Source organism: Piliocolobus tephrosceles, chromosome 16, assembly GCF_002776525.5.
Source record: "Piliocolobus tephrosceles isolate RC106 chromosome 16, ASM277652v3, whole genome shotgun sequence".
In the NCBI taxonomy this organism is placed as follows: Eukaryota; Metazoa; Chordata; class Mammalia; order Primates; family Cercopithecidae; genus Piliocolobus; species Piliocolobus tephrosceles.
Window position 1 is genome coordinate 6,392,640 of NC_045449.1, and position 21,100 is coordinate 6,413,739.

General features: G+C 44.7%; 3 protein-coding genes across 6 annotated transcripts in view; 1 reads left to right on the forward strand and 2 right to left on the reverse strand.

Moving 5' to 3' along the window:
* The window catches only part of KIAA0753 (KIAA0753 ortholog), a 64,370-nt gene extending 53,883 nt beyond the window's left edge, over positions 1–10,487 (reverse strand). For 2 of the 4 annotated variants that reach the window (XM_023184469.3, XM_023184467.3), the window contains exons 1-2: positions 10,168–10,487; positions 4,615–4,775 (exon numbers count right to left, since the gene is read on the reverse strand). In XM_023184469.3, coding sequence (XP_023040237.1) covers positions 4,615–4,710 — 96 coding nt within the window. In that variant the 5' untranslated portion in view covers positions 4,711–4,775; positions 10,168–10,487. Of the gene's footprint in view, positions 1–4,614; positions 4,776–5,003; positions 6,357–10,167 lie in introns of those variants that run through there. The other 2 variants (XM_023184470.3, XM_023184468.2) reach the window with 2 other exon arrangements.
* On the forward strand, positions 10,293–13,756 carry TXNDC17 (thioredoxin domain containing 17). Its single transcript, XM_023184474.3, has 4 exons — positions 10,293–10,751; positions 11,270–11,351; positions 11,764–11,839; positions 12,469–13,756. Exons 1-4 carry the CDS (start codon positions 10,607–10,609, stop codon positions 12,535–12,537), a joined length of 372 nt encoding a protein of 123 aa, XP_023040242.1. The 5' UTR covers positions 10,293–10,606; the 3' UTR covers positions 12,538–13,756.
* Positions 13,757–13,792: 36 nt separating this feature from the next.
* MED31 (mediator complex subunit 31) lies at positions 13,793–21,094 on the reverse strand. The gene is made up of 4 exons (XM_023184473.1): positions 20,897–21,094; positions 19,999–20,076; positions 19,626–19,722; positions 13,793–14,168 (listed from the first exon to the last, which is right to left on the reverse strand). Exons 1-4 carry the CDS (start codon positions 21,057–21,059, stop codon positions 13,976–13,978), a joined length of 531 nt encoding a protein of 176 aa, XP_023040241.1. The 5' UTR covers positions 21,060–21,094; the 3' UTR covers positions 13,793–13,975.
* Between the last annotated feature and the right edge of the window lie 6 nt (positions 21,095–21,100).

Below are 21,100 nucleotides of genomic sequence, written 5' to 3' on the forward strand. Positions count from 1 at the left end.
TTCTTATGGAGGGGAATTTGGCAATCGCTAACAAAAACACACACATTCATCACTTTTTTTTTTTTTATTAAAAAGCTTTAGAGCAGAAAAGAAAGAAAAGACACTTGAAAGAGACCCAAGCAGGCAACTTGGAGGACAAGTGTCACATTTACCTTTTGACCCAGGAGTCTCACTTCTAGGAACTTACCCTGCAGATACACTGCCAACAATACACATGTATAGGGTTACTCTGTGCCATATTGTTTGTAATCGTAAATTCTTAGAATCAATCTGAGTCCCCATGGAGGAGAGTAGCTAAATAAACAATAGTCTATCCACAAAATGCAGTAAAACGAAGATGTAAAAAAAAAATGAGGAAGATCTCCGTGACACTTCTATGAATTAATGTGGCGAGATTGGAATATATTGTTTAGCAGAAAGCACTAAGTGCAAAAAGTATATTTATAATATACTACCCTTCACATAAAAAAAAGACACAAGAAAATATATATGCGTCTGAATGGCTTGTGTGAAAAGAAACAGAAAACAAAAATCAGAGACTAATGGGACTAGTTATCTACAGGTAACCGGTAGAAATAGGATAGAAAGGACAGAGGGAATGGGGTAAGAGATAACTTTTCTGAATATATCGTTTCGTATTTTTGGAACCATGTTAATGTTTCACATATACACGAGAGACAGGAAGAAAGAAATGAATGAATGCAGGGAGGAAGAAGGAAAGGAAGGAAAAAAAAATCCATTAAGGATAGTGAAAAACCCTCAAATAAATACCAATAGAAACCAATGAACCAAACTGAATCTCAGATAAATAACATAACCATGCTAAAAAGTGAACATGAAAAAAATTAATCCCAGTAACTTTTGAACATAGTATTTGGACTATATGCCGTCAGGCTAAATTTAGACAAATGTACTCTAAACAAATACTGAACTCTAATTTTGCAGGCTTCGTTTTGAGCAGAGACACAGATTACAATTCAGAAACGACTTTTTGTACATTCTAGAATTGAGCAAAAAAGTAAATATATTGTGGATAATGAGAGCCAGCTTTCATGCTCTTGGACAAGGGAGTTGGAAATACGTAGAGTTGGATTTGAATTGGAGGTACTTGTGTGAATTTGTGAGTTTTAATACAGACATCTAGGCAGACAGACACAGAAAGATACATAGACAGAAACAGAAGGAAGAAGGGAAGAGAAAGAAAGAAAGAAAGAGAGAGAGAGGAAGCAGATGAGAAAGTGTACATACAGATATGTGAGTATGGATGTGCATTTATGAATGTGTACATGTATGTATATGCACACGAGTATACATCTATTTCCTAGTTCTGTCCTCTGAGAGGGCCTAGAAACAGTGACAAAACAGTATAGAGGAGCACATCCAGCCGCAGATAGTGATTTTTAAAATTTCATTCTCCACTGAAGAATCAAAGTCTCCTTGGATAAATGGTTAATTCCAGGGCCAGGACAAGGAAAAGACAAGCTAGGCCTGGAATTTCTTTCTTTCTTTCTTTCATTCATTCATTCATTCATTCATTCATTCATTCATTCATTCGACGGAGTCACCCAGGCTGGAGTGCAGTGGTGCAATCTTGGCTCACTGCAACCTCTGCCTCCTGGGTTCAAGTGATTCTCCTGCCTCAGCCTCCCAAGTAGCTGAGATTATAGGTGTGCACCACCATGCTTGGCTAATTTTTTTGTATTTTTTAGTAGAGATGGGGTTTCAGCACGTTGGCCAGGCTGGTCTTGAACTCCTGACCTCAAATGATCCTCCTGCCTTGGCCTCCCAAAGTGTTGGGATTACAGGCATGAGCCACCACACCCCGCCTTGGAGTGTCTTTTTACACCATAAAGTGGTCAAAGACTGATGAGATCATGTCAAAGAGACACTAGGGCCAACTCAAAGTGGCTCTCACTGGCTAAATCAAAGACCATTTGAACATCAAAATAAATATCTGCACAACAAAATAAATAATGGGAATAAAAAATAATACTGAGTCTGTGCTGAAATAAATAAGTACTAGGAAAAGAAGGGAAAGTTCTTCCTTATAGTAGTAAGGTAACAAGTAAATGTAGAAGGAAGGGTAAAATTAGAAATCCCCATTTGCCAACCATCATAATAAAAAACTGATTCAGGCAAAAATACTAAAAGTAGTTGGTGAAAGTTTGAGGTGTTAAAAAGACATTAACATAGTCTCCAAGACAAATAATTACAAAAAGCAAAGGAGTAACTTTACAATAAAAAAACTAGGCAGATACCACCTTAATCAAATGATGGAAGTCAACACCGCTAGTGCTGGGACTAAACTGGCAGCATGTCCTTCCTGATAGGGTGCACTGAGAAGCACTCAGTATCATTCAGTGGTTCTCCTGCCAAAAGTGCATTACCTGAACGTAATTGTGAGAAGACATCAGGCAAATCTAAATTGAGAGAAAATCCACAAATAACTAGCTTATATTCTTAAAAAGATCAATGTCACAAAACATAAAAACAGACCCAGGAATCAGACTAAAGGAGACTACAGAGGCATGACAATGTAATGCATGTTATGATCTTGGATTTTCATCTGCTATAAAGGACACTAATGGGACAACTAACAAAATCTCAGTAAGGTCTGTAGATTACATGATAGTATTCACTTAATGTTAATTTCCCGATTCTGATAATTGTACTATGGTTATAAAATAGAATTCTTTATTTTTAGGAAAAAAATACTTAAGAGGTAAAAGGGCACCGTGCCTGCAATTTACTCTTAAATGGTTTAGAAAATAACATATGTGTGTACAGTGATAGTGAGAGAGAGAAGGAGGGAATATGTAGCAAAATGTTAGCATTGGAGGAATCTGGGAGAAGAGTATCCAGGAATTCTGTGGACTATTCTTGCAACTTTTCATAATTTAAATTTCATTCTGAAATTTATGTCAAAAAATTATGTCAAAAAAATTTTTTAAATTTCTTTGTACACCACGATAACATATTATTAAACACCCACCAGAATGGCTAAAAAGACAACAACAAGTGTTGACAAAGATGTGGAGCAACTGGAGCTCTCGTACATTGTCAGCAGGAACGTAAAACAGTACCACCACTTTGTAAAAAGGTCCAGTGGTTTGTTATAAAACTAAATATACACCTACTCCATGACTCAGCAATTTCACTGTTAGGTATTTACCCAAAAGAAATGAAAACATATTCATAAAAAGATCTGTATAAGAATGTTCATAGCAGCTTTATTTATAATAATTCCAAACTGGAAGCAGCCCAGGTATCCATTAATTGGAGAATGGATAAACAAACTGTGGTATACTCATACTATGGAATGAGAAAAAAGGATTAAAAAAGAATAAACTACTGATACATGCAATAATATGGATGGATCTCAAAAACTTTACAGCTAGTGAATTAAGTCTTAACACCAAAAAAAAAATAAAATCCCATTTATAGAAGGTTCTAGATCAGGGAAAACTAATCTGTGATGGAAAATATAAGAATATATAGTGGCTGCCTCTGGAGGGGAGGAGTGGGGATTGACTAGGAAGGGACATTTAGAGAACTTTTTAGGATAATAGAAATGATCTGAATCTTGATAGAGGTATGGGTTACACATATGTATGCATTTGTCATAACTCAGCAAAGGTGAAAAGATGTACACATTTTAATGTGTACATCTTTTACCATATCTGATGTAATATGTATATTGAAAGAAAAAAATCAGTAAATGGGGTGAATTCTTTTCTTCTTTTTTGAGACAGAGTCTTGCTCTGTCACCCAGGGTAGAGCGCACTGGCACAATCTCGGCTCACTGCAACCTCCGCCTCCCACGTTCAAGCGATTCTCCTGCCCCAGCCTCCTGAGTAGCTGCGATTATAGGTGTGCATCACCACATCTTTTTGTATTTTTAGGAGAGACAGGGGTTTCACTACGTTAGGCTGGTCTCGAACTCCTGACCTCAGGTGATCCGCCTGTCTCGACCTCCAAAAGTGCTGGGATTACAGGTGTGAGCCACTGCGACCAGCCCTAAACAGAGTGAATTCTAATGTACGATATGCATGCGGAAGTAGTTCGGGTACTCATGTCTGCAACTGACTTTGAAATGTGTCAAAAAATAAGATGGATTGATGGATGGATCTCCAGAGGGATGACTGGGTGACAGATATGCAATGAAACAAATGAGTGAAATATAATGGAATCTAGGTGTTCATTGTAAAATTCAACTTTGCTGTATTTTTTAAGATTTTCATAATATAATGCTAGGGGAAGACATTTTTGAGACAACCGAGTAGAGCTGAATAAAGGCTGATTATTGGATAACAGGGAATTTTTTGGGTCCATTTTCTGAGGTTTAAGAATAGTATTATGAATAAGTAGGAGAGTTCATTTTTAGAAGAAGTATTCTCAAATATTTAGAAGTGTCATGACTGCAACTTACTTTGGGGTGATTCTGCAAAAATTTTAGAGACAGATGGTTGAGTAGGTAGAAAAACTGATAGAAAAAATTGTCAGCAATTGCTGAATCTAGGAGGTGATTTCAAAAGTGTTACGTTGTCCTTTTCTCTCAAATTTTCTTTATGTTTGAAATATTTAATAATAAAAATCAGGCAAAAACAGAACTACCTGGGTCTGAAGAACTGTTGGATCACTCCTCCCATCAAGTTGGGTCCTAGGTGCTAGATGAACACAGGTGGAAGCTGGCTGGCCTGGTCCCATCATGTCAGGTAGTACACAACAACAGTGACAGCCTTGTCATCAGGCAACAGTCTTCCCTAAAACCATTCCTAAAATGAAGCAAAGCCACTTCAGACCAACAGCGTTCAAACAAGGGAAGAGAATAGATAAAACACAGTGCCATGTGCCTGTAGCAATATACTAGAAGTAGCCAATAGCAACCTCATACTGAGAGTGATTGCTTAAAGACAAGTAAATGATAGTTTCTTCCATTTATAAAAGCAACCACACTTTGGAAGTCCCCAATTTCAAAAAAAAAAAAATAGCGGAACACTTACTATTTTAATAATAATCTCTTGATCCCTTTCCATGCCAAATTTCAAATCTCAAAGGTCTCCAGCAAGACGTTATTCCCAAAACAGAGCTTTGCCATGGTAAACTAGCACGTTCCAGCCGGGTGGTTTCTGGACACGCAGTCTACTGGACATGCGGTCTACATTAACAAGTCTTAATACTAGTCAGAAAGCAGTATGCTTCACTCTACTGGGTGGCCCGAAGGCACACAACGCTCAACGACTCTAAGTAAACCTGTAGCATCAGAATTCCTTGATTCAAGCCAGGATCTGCCATTTGGAGAGCTGAATCATGTCTCTCAATCTTCATTTCTCCCCATCTTTCCCCCACCCTACATATATGTATACAAGATAACAGATATGAAAGCACTCGGTAAGCTGTCAAGGGCTATACCCTTATCATTGCCTTGCCCTACTCTGAAGGCCTCATTATAGACTTTACTATCCCTGCCACTCACGTACCGATCATGTATAGTGTTGTCTCATACTGTTATTTACCTATTTCACATGTGTATGTCGCATCTTCCCAGCCAGACAAGGCGCCCTGAGGGGAAGGGCCTTGTCTTGCTCTTCTATTTCCCATAACAAAGTGCTTTGAGCATAGTACACAATTTAGCGTTTGTTAAGCCGATTTTCTGTGAACGGAGTAGTTTTAAATCCCTGGGGAATTTGTTCTCTCAAAAAATCTGATAGTAAATCAATTGGGAAATTCAAGGTTTAAAAAAAAAACCCTAATTTAAGCTTTTGAATAAATCCAAAATTTGCAGACTAGATTTGCTTAAAGACAGATACTTCTTAGGAATATAAAGACAGCTTCTAAGAGTCCTTATTTCTAAGGCTGTAGACACACGGTGAAAAAAGCAGATGGGAGGAGGCAAACGAGCGAGGCAATCCCAACTGGCTTGACACCGGCACAGGTTGCGGGGCTGGAGTTGCAGAATGAAGGCTGCAGAAACGGGGCCCAGGGATCTGCAACTTTTGAATGGTCAGTACTTTCCCTCTGGCTGCTTCTAGGTGCCAAGGGCCAAACAGTCCATTCTCCACTAGAAAAAAACTAGGTAATTCCCACAGTTCCAGGATGCCTCCAGTGATGCTACATATACACACATACACACACACACACACACACACGAAGTCCAGGGACACACAAACGAAGTCCAGGGACACCCAGCCCTAAATTGTCCCCCTATACAAAGTTCTGGGACTCTCCTTGCAATCTGGCCCTTTCCCTCTGCTCCAGGAAACTTCCCAATTTGTCCCTCTACATACCCTGGTGCATCTCCACGAAAACCCTCTCTCCCCCATGCTGAGATGCCCTTACAGCCTGTGCTTCATCCACAACCCATGACAAACCTCCCCCTAACCTGTTCCCTCCCACAGAGCCCCAACTTCTTCCCTACACACACTACTGGAACGCCCCCCTCAATCTAGCCTCCCCCACATAACTCTCTCCCAAATTGCTCCCTCTCACTCTGACTGAAGACACTTCTCCAGCCAGCCTCCTCCCACTTGGCTGTAGGTGGTCTCTGAAATGGCCAAGGCCTATTTCCTCTCTTGAAACTGGGGGTACCCCCACAGCTGTTCTTGTCCCTGACATGTCTAGAGCATTCTCAAAGGCCGTCTCTTCCCCCACAGACCTTGGACAACTCCATAACCTGGTCCCGGGCACACAGGTGTGAGATGCCCCCACAGCCTGGCTGCTCCCGGCCAGTCCCAGAATATTCCCACCACCTGTCTCACCCTCTGAAGCCCCCACTCCCCCTGTGGACTGTCTCCTCAGCACGGTCACACCTGAGACACCCACATCCGCTTCTGCTCCCGAGGACCCAGTCACCCACACCGCAGCAGGTGTGCGCCCTGCCATGGGAGCTCCTACAGCTGCAAGCACCCCCAGAGGCATAGGCACCCTCCCGGCCTCGGGAATGGCTCCACTGCGTCTCCTTCTCCACAGGCTTGAGACACCTTCAGAGCCTGTCTCCCCTTCCACAGGTCCAGGAACCCTGGCAGCTGTGGGTCCCTCAGTGGCCAGTCTCCTTGCCCATATGCCTGAGCAGTCATCCCCAGAGCCGGTATCCCCTACCATCGGTCCAGGGAGCCCGGGAGCTGTGGGCACCCCCACGGCCATGGAATCTCTAGCAGCCACAGGCCTCCCAGCAGTCTGCCTTCTTCCAGACAGGCCAGAGACACGCTCAAAGAGGGTCCCCTCCCCCACAGACCCCGGAAGCCCCACAGCCATGGATACTCCTGTAGTCTGTCTGCCTCCCAACAAGCCTGAGACACCCCCAGAGCCAGTCTTCTCCCCCATGGGCCCAGGCATCCTGGTCGAGGTGGGCACTTCCATCCTTGTGGGACCCTTGGCATCTGCAGGTCCACCCACTGTCTCTCCTTCGCCCCACAATTCTGAGCCAGTTTCCTCTTGCACAGGCCTAGGCACCCTGAGAGCCACGGGCACCCCACTAGCTGCAGACAGCCCCACAGTGCCAGCCATTCCTGCAGTTTGCTGCCTCCCCGACAAGCCTGAGAAGCTCCCAGAGCCAGGCTCCAGTTCCACAGAACCAGGCGCCCTGGGGGCCAGAAGCACTTCGGTGGCCACAGGAGTCCTTACCCTCTGTCTCTGTCCCCAAGGTCTTGGGATACCCCCAGAGTCAGTCTCCTCCTCAAGCCCAGGCCCCCCAGGTGCCACAGAAACCCCAATAGTCTGTCTCCTTCCCCATGGGCCCGGGAAGGCCCCAGAATCACAATGCTCCCCGCCAGACCACAGCTCCTCCGGAGCCACAAGTCCCCCTGAAGCCAGAGATATTCTGGCAGCCCCAGCCCTTTCCCACAGCTTCAAAATGTCTCTAGAGCTGCCTTCTCCACACACAGGGCCAGACGCCCACACAGCAGCAGGCACTCTGGCAGGCACCTTTCCAGAGCCGGGCACGCCCATCGCCATGGGGACCCCTGCTGTGGCACACCTGTGCTGGGGCACATCTGCTGCCCTGGGTATGCCCACCCTCTCAGACACCCGCACAGCCTGCCTCCTCCCACACAGACATGAAACATCTCCGCAGCCAGCCTCCTGATCCACAGACCCAGGGACCCCTAAAGCTGGAGGCCCCAGACTCTCTGGCTCCCCCACAGCCTGCCTCCTTTCCCACAGGCTCAGGACATTCCCACCACAGGTCTCCTCTCCAAGCCCAGGCACTGCCTCGGCTGGGGGCCCCGCAAGAACTTGCTGTCCGTCCCACAGGCCCAGGGCCCCGCTGTGGCTCAGCTCTTCTCCCAGGGCTCCAGGTACTACCACAGCCTGGGGCAGCCCTACCACCTGTCCCGCTCCCCACAGCCCTGGGACACTCACACAGCCCGTGTCCTTCCCCAAGGCCCTGGGTACCCCTGTAGCCTGTTCTATCCCCCACAGGCCTGGGGCACCCCCAGAACCTGCTGCCTGCTCCCCAGGACATGATGGCTCTGCAGTCTGTGCAGCTCCCCGTGACCTTGGATCACCCCCAGAGCCTGTCTCCACCCACACAGGCTGTCCCCTTTCCCTGAACCCTGGGTCACAGCCACATCTAGTTTCCTCTTCAGTAGCACAGGGCACCCCAACAGAGTGTCCCGTGCCCCACGGGCCGGGCATACCCACAGAGTCTGTCTCCTCCACAGCCTGTCTCCTGTAACACACACCTGCGGCACCCACAGAAGTAGGCTCCTCCTCCACAGCATCGGACACCCCCACGGCCTGTCCCCTCCCCCATACGCCAGGGGTGGCCCCACAGACTGCTTCATGTGCCACAGCCCCAGGAATCTGCGGGGAATGTCCTCTCCCCCACAGCCCTGCACCACCCCCGCAGCCCAGCTCTCCCTCCACGGCTCTGGGCGCTCCCACAGCCCCAGGCCACCCCACGGTCCCAGGCTCGCCCACAGCCTGTTCTTTTTCACAAGGGCCTGGGACAAGCCCATAGCCTATCTCCTCCCCAGTCCCAGGAACCCCCACAGCTTGTCCCCTCCACAGGTGCGGGGCCATCTCAGAACCTGACGCCAGAGCCCCAGGCACACTCACAGGAGGAGGCACCCTCCCAGCCTGTCCCTGTCCACAGAAGCCTAAGGTTCTCTCGTAAGCGGCCCCTAAGCCCAGAACTGTAGGCCCTGAGGGGGCCCGAGGGATCCCCCTTGCCTGGCTCTTCACCCAGGGCCCTGTAAGACCACCACGGCTTGTCTCTACCCAGGAAGCTCGGCCAGGAACACCCCTTTCGACAGGCCCCTCTCCTACAGGCACGGGATGGAGCTCGACTCTACTTCCCTCCCCACATCCCGAGGCGGCCCTCATAGCCTGCACCTTGAGCCACAGGTGCAGAATGCTCTCATGGCCCAGAGATCCTGGGCGACCTTTTCCCTCGCAGCCCCGGGGACTCCTATCTTCGGCCTCCTCCTCCCCAGACCCGGTCACCCACACAGCCCCGGCAGGCCCCACCACCTCGGGCTCCCCAACAACCCCATTCACCCACACAGCCCCAGGGTCCCTTGCAGCCTCGATGGAGCCTGGGGGCCCAGGAGCTCCCAAATCCTCATTCGCCCCGGCGGCGTCGGCTGTGTCCGCCGCTTGTCTTGTCCCCCACGGCCGCTGACAGCCCTGCGGCCTTTCTGCACTCACACAGCGCGTCTCCCACTCCAAGGACCTTGCCCGGCGCCTTGCTCCACGGCCTCGGGACGTCCCTGCGCCCCGTCTCTTCCCCCACGGCCGCCGAACTCCCCGCCCCGACCTGCAGGGCCCCACGCAGCGACCCGGCATCTTAGCCGCCTGCTCGCCCCGGCGCAGCCTGGGCAAGGTCCCACGGCCAGTCGCCCGGCTCATAGCTCCAGGGCAGTTCCCTTCCTCCCTACCGCGGCCCTGGGTTGTCTTAGCACCTCGCTCCCTAAGCTGCTCCACACAGGCACTCATACACTCAGCTCCGGCCTCGCAGCCTTTCTCCCTCCCAGCCCCTCACCCATCCCACCCCCGCCCAGTCTCGGGAACCCGCCCCCAGTCCCAGGCCCCCCTAAAGCCTAGACGGCAGAAAAGGTAATTGGGGGGACAAAACAACAAAGGCTTTCCGAGTCAGATCTCCTCTCCCCCAGGTCCATGACTCAAAGCAGCTTCCCAGAATCCCCCCATGCCCCATCCCGAACCCACCTGGCCTGCGGCGAGGCGCGGCTACTGGGAGGCGGGCAAGGGGGGCCCCAACTAGGCCGCGCTTCCGGCCGCCCGCACAGTCGCCATAGCAACAGGCGCAGGGCGGCCTGGGAGCCGTTGAGACGCCGAACTACTGAAGGATCCAGGTGTTGTCAGGCGTTAAGTTTTGCAGCCAGTGTCCATGGGGTCGGAGCTGGGACTAGATTAGGGTAGAGGCCTGGGCTTGGGAGTGCAGCGAGCGCAGAAAAATCTGAGAAACTAGAGCATAAAGCCATGCGGATGGATTGTGGTCCTCAGAGGCTCCCGTACTCTTCAGCGGCGCTGGCTTCCGCAAGCTCCGCCCTCTCGCCCATCCGGAAACAGCTTCGCCCCGCCCACGTGGGACCCGCCCGCCGCAGCGAGACGCGCACTCCTCCAGCAGCAGCTGCATGTCGTGCCAATGGCACGCTACGAGGAGGTGAGCGTGTCCGGCTTCGAGGAGTTCCACCGGGCTGTGGAAAAGCACAATGGCAAGACCATTTTCGCCTACTTTACGGGTTCTAAGGACGCCGGAGGGAAAAGCTGGTGCCCCGACTGCGTACAGGGTGAGGCCGGGATTCGGGGGCTGCTGTCTAACGGAAATGGCAGGAAGGCCGAACCTACGACCAGAAAGGGGGCTTAGCGGAGGCAGAGTCTTGGTTCTAGACATCCGCGGGGCAATCTAAGCTGTCCCCATGTCAACTCCTATTAAATCCTACCCCGTCCTGCCAAGAGCGCTCTTCCTTTTACCATTTTACCCGGATGATCTTGGAATCTAGTTCCTTAAAACTTCTCACTCCCCCAGTACCATTAGAGTCTTACAGGATACGTGAGTTGGTCAGTAAATACATGTGCTTTCCATTGTTAGGGGCGCGGTGGTGCGGGGGCAAATCGGGACTGGGATTTGGTCCTTACCTTTAACGTGGCTCTAAGACCAGAAGTGAACACCTGACTTCTGTTGACCTCTTCAGTTAGCTGCAGGTTAAAGTCTGAGTACTTACCAAGACTGGGGGAAGGGGAAAAGATTATCAGTGCCTGATTCTAGAGTTGACGTGCGATTATTTTATCTCAACTTTTTTTAAAGCTGAACCAGTCGTACGAGAGGGGCTGAAGCACATCAGTGAAGGATGTGTGTTCATCTACTGTCAAGTAGGAGAAAAGCCTTAGTAAGTGGCAATGTATCATCTACTGCACAGACATGCACACATTGCACACTGAGGCGGGAAGGGCCTCAGGGATGCACCCAGTTTCTGTGTTATAAGGCAATGTCTGACAAGTTAAACAATCAGAAGCTATTAAATACAAATTTAAAATTCCCACCTGAAGTAAGTAAGGGTAATTTAACGAATTTGGTCTGGTGTAAGCCCAGAACTTAGCTGGCTTTACTTTTATATCTTAGTCACACTTTAAAACTTTGCACAGGGTAATTAACAGATTAAGCCATAGTCCGCAAGGTTTTTTAAGTGTTTGCAAGAACAGTGATTACTAAAAAATTAAATGTAGGAATATGTCAAATATTAAGCACACTGTAATAAACCAAGTAAATTTTTTTCATGTTCACTTTTTCTTTTGGAACAGTTGGAAAGATCCAAATAATGACTTCAGAAAAAACTTGAAAGTAACAGCAGTGCCTACACTACTTAAGTATGGAACAGTAAGTATCTTTAAATATGCTGGGCCTGTAATTCACTGTCAAAACTTTTAACTTGCTGTGGATCCAGATTTGAAAAGATCTTGACATTTCATCTCAATTCCATTGCTGTTGAGAGTGCTGCTGAAAGTCCATTCCTATGGCCAATCCCAATACACTAATAATGTAAATATCTAGCTATTAGGTCTTTTTCATGTTAAGTCACTCTTTAAAAATTCTATAGCCACAAAATAGGTTGACTCATAATTCCTTAAAACACTGGCATCAACAGTTGTTTTCTATTTAATTCATAATTCTGGTTAAAAACTAAGGGCACCTCTTCTAGTTCAGTCATGCCCCTGGGATCCTAAATTAAAGAGTTGAGGGGAAGAAGAGGGCACTGGGCTTGCTGTTTCCTGTTTTAGTCTGTGGAGCTTCCTGGTATTTGGGGTTTAAGTCTCTTCGGCCAAGTATGTTAGTGATTCATCCTACAGCAAATATCTTGACTCTTTCATAAAACTTGTTATAACTAGTTGACAGTTTCTGAATTGCGTAATTTCTGTGTTCAAAAATTAGTGTCATTCAAAGCAGAACCCATTCCACTCCTAATAACGTTTTATAGTAGTGAAGATTTGACTGTTTTTCTCTTACAGCCTCAAAAACTGGTAGAATCTGAGTGTCTTCAGGCCAACCTGGTGGAAATGTTGTTCTCTGAAGATTAAGATTTTATGATGGCAATCATGTCTTGATTTCTTGATTTGTTCTAGTATCAATAAAACTGTATATTGCTTTGAATTCATGTTAGCAATAAATGAGGTTAAAAACTGGCATGTGTCTAAACAATAGAGTGCTATTAAAATCCATGAACCTTTAGTTTGCCTGTAATATATGGATGTTTTTAAGATATAAACAAGTCTTCAGAAGTAGCAGTAAAGGCTCAAAGGAATGTATCATTGAAGGTGACGGAAATACCTAAAAACTCCTAAAGGCGCAGAGCACACCTTCCAAATCCTTCAAAAGATCAGGATCTTTTATTTTAAATTCTCTGCATCTGCAAAGCAACTGATATTCCTGAAACCCCTTCTTTGATTTTGGAATGTAGAACCTAACTTCACCACTGAAGGAAAGCATATTACCTCTAATCCAGCCTCTGCTTAATTCAGGCAGTTTTGTTTTGTTTAGGAAAAAACCGACTCCTGAGCACTAGAGGCAGTTTGTTTTATGGCTATCTCAATGTGCTTTACTTGAGATAAGGCAGGTGGCGGAGAGGGGCTGGAGAGACTATATAACCCAGTGGTGGGAAGAACTCCAAGCTGCAGTCAGTCACACTGATTCTACCACTTACTAGCTGTGTAACCACAGGCAAGTTACTCGCCCCATCCAAACCTCAGTTTTCTCTTCTATAAACAAGGTTCTGAGAATAAAATGAGAATTCAAGGAAGCACTTAACATAGCACCTGGTTTGTGGTACCTCCCAAATCAATGTTAGTTTTCCCAAATGAGCACAAGTATTTGAGGCTCCTCATGTTTGTTCTAAAGTCAAGAGTACAGTTAGTAATTAACCACTAGTTGTCCTGCCATGACTAGGTCAAATGAGGCCACAGTGATTCTTAAAGCCACCTTGCAAAGCAGGTAATACAGGTATTTCCTGTCCTGCAGAATTTAAGAACCTTCATGCAGTTCCTATCCTGTGATTTAAAGAGGTCACTGACTCCGCTACCCTCACTACGTAGATAAGAGTGGTAGAGTAGTTGATCTGAGGGACAGTAAGGTTCCAGGAGATGGCCTTGCCCTACTACATGTCAGAAAGAGCTAGCCTTAGGATTCATTATACATGGTGGCCCACCCCTACCCCATGCCCCAGTGCCTCATTTGGTCTAAAGCACCTAACTTTTCCATTCTTAATCAGCTGATTATGCTAAATGCATAAAAAAAAAAAAACAAAAACACCTTACAAATCCACAGGGAAATCAAAGTAGACCAATTCAGGTTTAACAGAAATAGTCTATTAACAATAAAAAGTTGGATTAAAAAGCACACTAAAGGTTCTAGGGGCTACCATAATAAAGGTAGATAGGAAGAGTTTTCATTTTTTGTCTTCACTGTACAAAAGAAATACATTATATACATGTATTGAGAGCCTCATCTGTATCCGGTTTTTCATTTTCCCGATGTGTTATTTTGCTGTTGCTGCTCTGCCAAGGCTTGTTGAAGGCGCATCCGCTTCCGGGAATAGTGCTGCCAATGTAGAATCTGCTGTTCATCAATGAATTTCGCACACTGAGCATTCACCAGCTCCTTTCGGAAGTGTTCATATTGGAGCAGCTCTAACATGTGTAAACACTGAGGGTACCTGGGTTTAAGTTTATAAGTAAATGAACAACATAATTTAAGTAAATAATGCCAAGGTCTAATTAAGTTATTCTCTTAAAAATGATCTTGTAGCCTACCATTTCTTTAACAGTAACTTAGTACACTCTGGTAGCATAGGATTTTTTCCCTGATTGGTCATCCAAGGTCAGTGTTCAGCAATATTTTTGAAAAGTGAGGTTTAAGTTCAGAAAGATTAAATTTAAACTTGCTCAGGACCACACAACACAGTAACTGGTAAGCAGAGTGAAAATTTAGGGACAAACCATGCTATTCCCTTCTAGTGGTTTCCAACGTGAAGAACATGAACATATTTTACTAATTCTGTGTTTAATTGATAGTTCTTTGTTTTTCCATCAATAGTGATAAAAAGACAACTTTCATTTAAAAGTGAGTTGGTTTGAAAGAGAACTATGCACATACATTGTACTCTTGTTGCCCACAGGGATATACCAGCTCTGAAATTAGATATCCTCTAGGATTGGACAAGTAAATATACTGTGGATAAGGACAGCCAAATTTCTGGCTATCAGAAAAGGAGTTATAGACAAGGAAAGGAAAAAGGCTAGAATGAACCCTGTGTTACTGAGCTGGTATTGAAAACATCAGTGTGTACTTACGGCTTTTAATATAGACAGACAGAGGATAAACAGATGTATACATGTGTGCATGTATACACATACATACATAGAGTTCTTGAGCTTTGTGTACTGAGAGGGCCTAGAAGCAATGACACTGTGGTACTAATGAGCACACAATGTCCAGATTGTGGTATCCAAGGAGCAGGTTTCCTTGGAGAAAAGGGTGATTCAGGGATAGGAGAGGGAAAGTACAAGATGAGCCTGGAACATTACGTAGTGCCAGAAGAAAAAGTGCTAAAAATTATTGGGACGATCAAAAGTGTTCAGGAACCAACTTGAAGGGACTCCCAATGGCCAAATCTAGAATACTCAGAGCAAGAAAATACATAATTCTAATTCACAGGATAAAAATAAGAATCTAAAAGTCCATACCAAATGGATGTAAATTTCTTTAATAAAAGAATAAATAGAAAACAAGGGAATGTACTTCCTTACAATCGAATTCCAAACTAATAATGCAGAATGACAATTCGGAAATCACCACAGTAAAAAATGTTTCAAACAAATATCTTCAAAAGATGCTAAAATGGGCATGTAATATGATATTTACATAGTCTCAAAGGATTTCCCCATAAGATACTTATTAATACATAAGGAAAAATAGTAACTTAATATGGAGAAACCTAGAAGGTACCACCCTCAACCAAGTTATCAAAATTAATGTCACCAGTAGTGAGACAAACAGACTTCATGTGACTGCAGATACATGAAGGATACAAAATCATTTCTGTCATAGTCATGGAAAAGAAAAGACCACTGAGATGAAAGGAGACTAAGACATGACAGCAAAATGCAACATACAGACCTAGACTGGATCCTGTACTACATACAGCACCCCAGCAGGACAACGGGCCTAGACTAAAGCCCGTACTACATACAGCACCCCAGCAGGACAACAGCCTAGACTGGATCCTGTACTACATACAGCACCCCAGCAGGACAACTGGCAAAATGTGAGTGAGGTCTGTAGAATAGGTAACAATATTAATGTGCTGATTTTTGCTGATTGTAGTGTTAGACATTTGGAATATCTGGGTGAAAAAAATATAGGAATTATCTTTACTATTTTTCCAGCTATTTTGTAAGTGAAATTATTTCAAGTTGAAAAGACAAAAACTGAGACAATTAAAATACATTAAAATATAGGAAGTGTGGGGAAAAGAGAGATCAGATTGTTACTGTGTCTATGTAGAAAAGGAAGGCATAAGAAACACCATTTTGATCTGTACTAAGAGAAATTGTTCTGCTTTGAGATGCTATTAATCTGTAACTTTAGCCCCAACCCCGTGCTCACAGAAACATGTGCTGTATTGAATCAAGGTTTAACGGATTTAGGGCTGTGCAGGATGTGCCTTGTTAACAATATGCAGGCAGTATGCTTGGTAAAGTCATCGCCATTCTCCATTCTCAATTAACCAGGGGCACAATGCACTGCAGAAACCACAGGGACCCCTGCCCAAGAAAGCCTGGGTATTGTCCAGGTTTCCCCCACTGAGACAGCCTGAGATATGTCCTCGTGGGAAAGGAAAGACCTTACAGCCCCCAGCCCGACACCCGTAAAAGGGTCTGTGCTGAGGAGGAGTGAAAAGAGGGAGGCCTCTTTACAGCTGAGATAAGATGAAGGCTTCTGTCTCCTGCTAGTCCCTGAGAATGGAATGTCTCGGTGTAAAGCCGACCATTCACATTCATTCTATTCTGAGAAAGGAGAAAACTGCCCTGTGGCTGGAGGTGAGATACACAGGCAGCAATACTGCTCTGCTGCTCTTTGCTACGCTGAGATGTTTGGGCACATAAATCTAGCCTATGTGCACATCCAGGCACAGTACCTTTCCTTGAACTTATTCATGATACAGATTCCTTTGCTCACATGTTTCCCTGCTGACCTTCTCCCCACCTGTTGCCCTGCTACACTCGCCTCACCAAGATAGTAAAAATAATGATCAATAAATACTGAGGGAACTCCAAGACCAGCGCCGGTGCAGGTCCTCGCATGCTGAGTGTGCCGTTCCCCTGGGCCCACCGTTCTTTCTCTATACTTTGTCTATGTCTTATTTCTTTTCTCAGTCTTTGGTCTCCACCTGACGAGAAATACCACAGGTGTGGAGAGGCAGGCCCCCTTCAGGAAGTAAGCAGATAAAGCCAAAGTTGCACACGTGATATGCAAATGACTAAAGTGTGGAAAACAGGATACTACAGCAATGATTCCAAAACTTTAACGTGTATATGAACCACTTCTTAAAATGCTGATGGATTCCTTAGGCCTGGAGTGGGGCCTGAGCTCTGCATTTCTAAAAAGCTCCCAAATGAAACCAATGCTAATGATGTGAACACCACATTGAATAGAGGGCTTAATACATGCTTCTAAGATAGTAACTTCCAAGACAGGAAAGGTTTGCTATCTACACACTAAAAATACACAGTTGCTCTAATTGTTGGCTGCTTATGCTAGAATGCTCTATTCACACCTGCCCTGGCTAACTCCCTTTCATGACAGCATTAGTAGTTAAAAGGAACCAGGATATAAGTTCCAGCCGGGTGGCCTTTAACAAGGTACTTAACCTCTCTAAGGTTCAGTTTCTTCAACTGTAAAATAATGTGACAACCAAGAGAATGGTCTCAAGTAGCATTTAGTCAATAACTAGAATTTAGACATGCAGTGATTACATTAGAATACATTAGATGACAATAAAGAATCATACTCAGATAGGCTACATGTCAACAAGACGAAACAGAAGCAGTATAAAAGGGAAGTTCCGCATTTGGTGTTTTTAAAAATAAACAAGATAGGGAGAACATTGATGAAAATAAGAACTGAAGGATTTTAATTGACATAATGCTCCCAGCAAGTCTACAATGTGATCCTCTCCCCACTCCTACCCGCAAAAGTAATATAAACAAGTTGAATTAATAGAGGTATATGTCCACATGAAGAAAAGAAAGGACCTCTGGCCCACTGTACTCTGACCACACATGAGGGCCTGTGTTTAGTTCTTGGCTGAACTGCACAAAGTACAACTGCCAAACATCCGATGGAGGGAACCTGAACTCCTGGACACCATGGCACAACGGCTGAGGGTAGTTGAGAAAAACAGATGGAGAGAGATGTTATAGTGGCACCTACTGGCTGTCAATGAAGCAGGCCAAGTGGTAGAAAGTGTCTCTTCCACCAGGTGGAAAGCAGCTAGTAGTGACAGCTGCTCTCAGCTTCAGCCAGTTGTTGACTTGGGAGAATTAAGATTTATGGTTACTAGATCTTCCACATTTGAAAGAGTAGCGGGAAATCTGCATTTGTTATATAAAACTTTCTGATCTTCAAATGTTGGCAAGTATTAAAAAAAAAAAAATTAAAATCTTCTGCAGACTGAATAAAATGCCAAAAAGGGGCTAATCTGCAATCTCTCTTGAATGTAAGTATCTGGAAGGTTGTTGTCCTCAAGAGGGTATAGAATGGTTCTAGCTTAACCTGGGACAACCAAGTTATCAAAATTAATGTCACCAGTAGTGGGACAAATAGACTTCATGTGACTGCAGACAGATGAAGGATAACACTACAATGAGACTAGAGCTACAAGGAGAGACATTATATCACACTATAAGGAAGAACTTTCTAACATCTGGCTAACAATCGAATCAGCTGTCCCTGACAGAGTAACATGGGCTCAATGAAAGTCTCCAGAGTGTAGATGACCATCTCTCGGCAACCTTGTGGGTAAAATTAAACTTGTTGGTGGCTAAGGCTTCCAACACTGAGTCTGTAAATCTACATACATACAACATTCGTTGAAATCTATTTTTCTTAAAAGTCTTGTCTTTGGATTATTAAATGGATAAAAAGCCAGAAAAGGTGCAAAGGGTCCTGCAGGCAACATAAGATGTATATGCTTCGTGAGTCAACTGTTATTGGACACAGAAAAGTGACTTCCAAACAAGTTTGAAACATTTTCCTCTCAAACTTTTTTTTTTTTTTAAAGGTTCACTATTGCTTTCTCCCTGCTTAAGACAAAGCAGGCGTGAGTTCAAGGTGGTTTTTTTTTGTTTTGTTTTTTTGTTTTTTTAAATCATTAAAAGGGAATTGCTTTGTGGTTATATGCTTCTTGCAACTCAGTAAGCCTTAACAGGAAAGTGTCTGCTGAATGACCTGAATGGTAAATATATATATATATATATAAATGAGTTAATGCATATGAAGCATTTAGCACTGTTCCTGGCACATAAGAGGCCTTAAATAAAAGATGGCAACTCTAAGACTCAGGTTAAGATCACCTCCTCCAAATAACCCCAGAAACACCTTCCTTACAGATACCCTCTTTTAATTTCAGCCATGGCTTATGTCACTACATTTACAGATTGTGAGTTCTTCGGGACCAGAAACCTGGTGAGATGGGGAGGGTGGTGAAAGACAAGGTCAGACAAGGCAGGGCCAGATCATATAGGGTTTTAGCCCAAGAAAAGAGACTGGATTTTATTCTGCATGGTATGGAAAGTCATTGAAAGGTTCTAAGCAAGAAAGTAAAGTGTTCTGATTTACAGTTTTAAATGATTAAGTTGGTTTCTGTGTAGAAAGCTGTTTTGCTTGGTTTGGTTTGGGGTGGAGAGGGGGGCAGGAAGGTAAAAGTGGAAGCAGAGATAACCAGGGAGTAGATTACTGCAGTGATACAAGTTAGAGATAAGGGTGTCTTGTATTAAGATGGTGACAACGAAAAGAAGTGGAGAGATTCCAAATACATTTTTGCCAATGTGAAACGAAGAAATCTATTATAAAGTATACACATGCTTAGGATTATAAAAATTAAACTTACTTTAGATACTTGGCATATTCTGGGTCTTTCCAGTAAAGCAAGTATTTAAGATAATTAACAAAAGCTTTGTCTTTGAAGTAACCTCTTTGGGCAAGAACTGAAAAGCATTAAAAAAAAAAAAAAAAAGTCTGTAGGTCAAACCAATCTTTATGCTTTGTTACCCCTAATGTAAAGGATCTATTTACATAAAACCCCCACCACCAACACACATTGAATTCAAAACACAAATCCCAGTGCGCAATTATATCTGTATACCAGCAATGTAATGTCATTCAATTGAGAATGTGTAAAAGTAGATACTATTTTGAATTGCAACCCTTCTGTCACAAATCATTAATAGCTACTCAATTTAATGAGGTGCTTAACAACTTACAATTAAGGTAATTTGGGTTGGCTAAACATTGCACAAATTCCAACTCCAACTGAAACCGAAGTCGATTTCCAGCATCATCTAGGAGACAAGACAGCAAAAATCATGGAAAGTAAGGGTCACTGCATATAATGCTGATTTGTAGTAAGGAGAGAGCAATAAAGAAACCTGACTAATGCTGAGATGGTCTTCCTAAACTGGGAGTGGGGGGAGAAAAACCTTTCTTCGAAATCTAAGAAAAGCGGAGCCCTGATTAAAAGGAGTTAGAAGTTTCTCTAAAATTAAAGAGAAACCATCAAAGAAAGCAGCAACACAAACGGAGAATTCCTACCACTCGTGGGCCACTATGTAGGAATTTTAACAGTGATCACTAAAGTAGGCTGTAACAACTATGGCTTCCCCTATTTTAATAATGCGTTATAAGAATTGTTAACAGTGATTACGTTTTGCAAAAGCTACGTGCTGAATCAGTTAAGAAAAAGTTAGGATGCAAGAGACTGCGGAGAGCCTAAAAGATCATGGAGCGTATGCATATAAGAAGCACCAGTAGCAGAATGATACATAAAGTCCGGCGACGATATTTCAAACTTAGGCAAGCTCATGTGAGAAGCAGAAAACCAATCAAGGAGGACACGGTTTAACACACAAGTCCTCTCCCTTAGTCTCAGCCACGCCAGGGAGCTGGTGGGGTGGTGTCTGAATAGCAAACATGTGCGAACAAACCAAATTAGGAAAACTGCAAAGAGTACCTTAGTCTTTCTAGACGCTACAAGAGCCTTCTCACCTCCTCGTCCAAATATTAACCCTGCCAAGAGTAAGGCCTGGAAGGAGGCCACGGGGAAGCGGTCTGGGCCGAGGGGAGTTCCATCTGCGAAGACTCCAACATCACAGAGCTACTCACCTGTCTCCATAGCGACGGCAGCGGCCATAACAAACGAAGATACCAAAACGCCACCAGCCTGGCGGAGCAAAAGCCCAGAGTGGCGGGGGAAGTTCCGGAAACCACGGCTCTCTCTTCCGGTCCCGGGGCACTGTGGGATATGGGGCCGGGCGGCTCCGCCCATCCCCGGCCAGCCTTGGGATGGCTCCACCCGCCCTGGCTCCA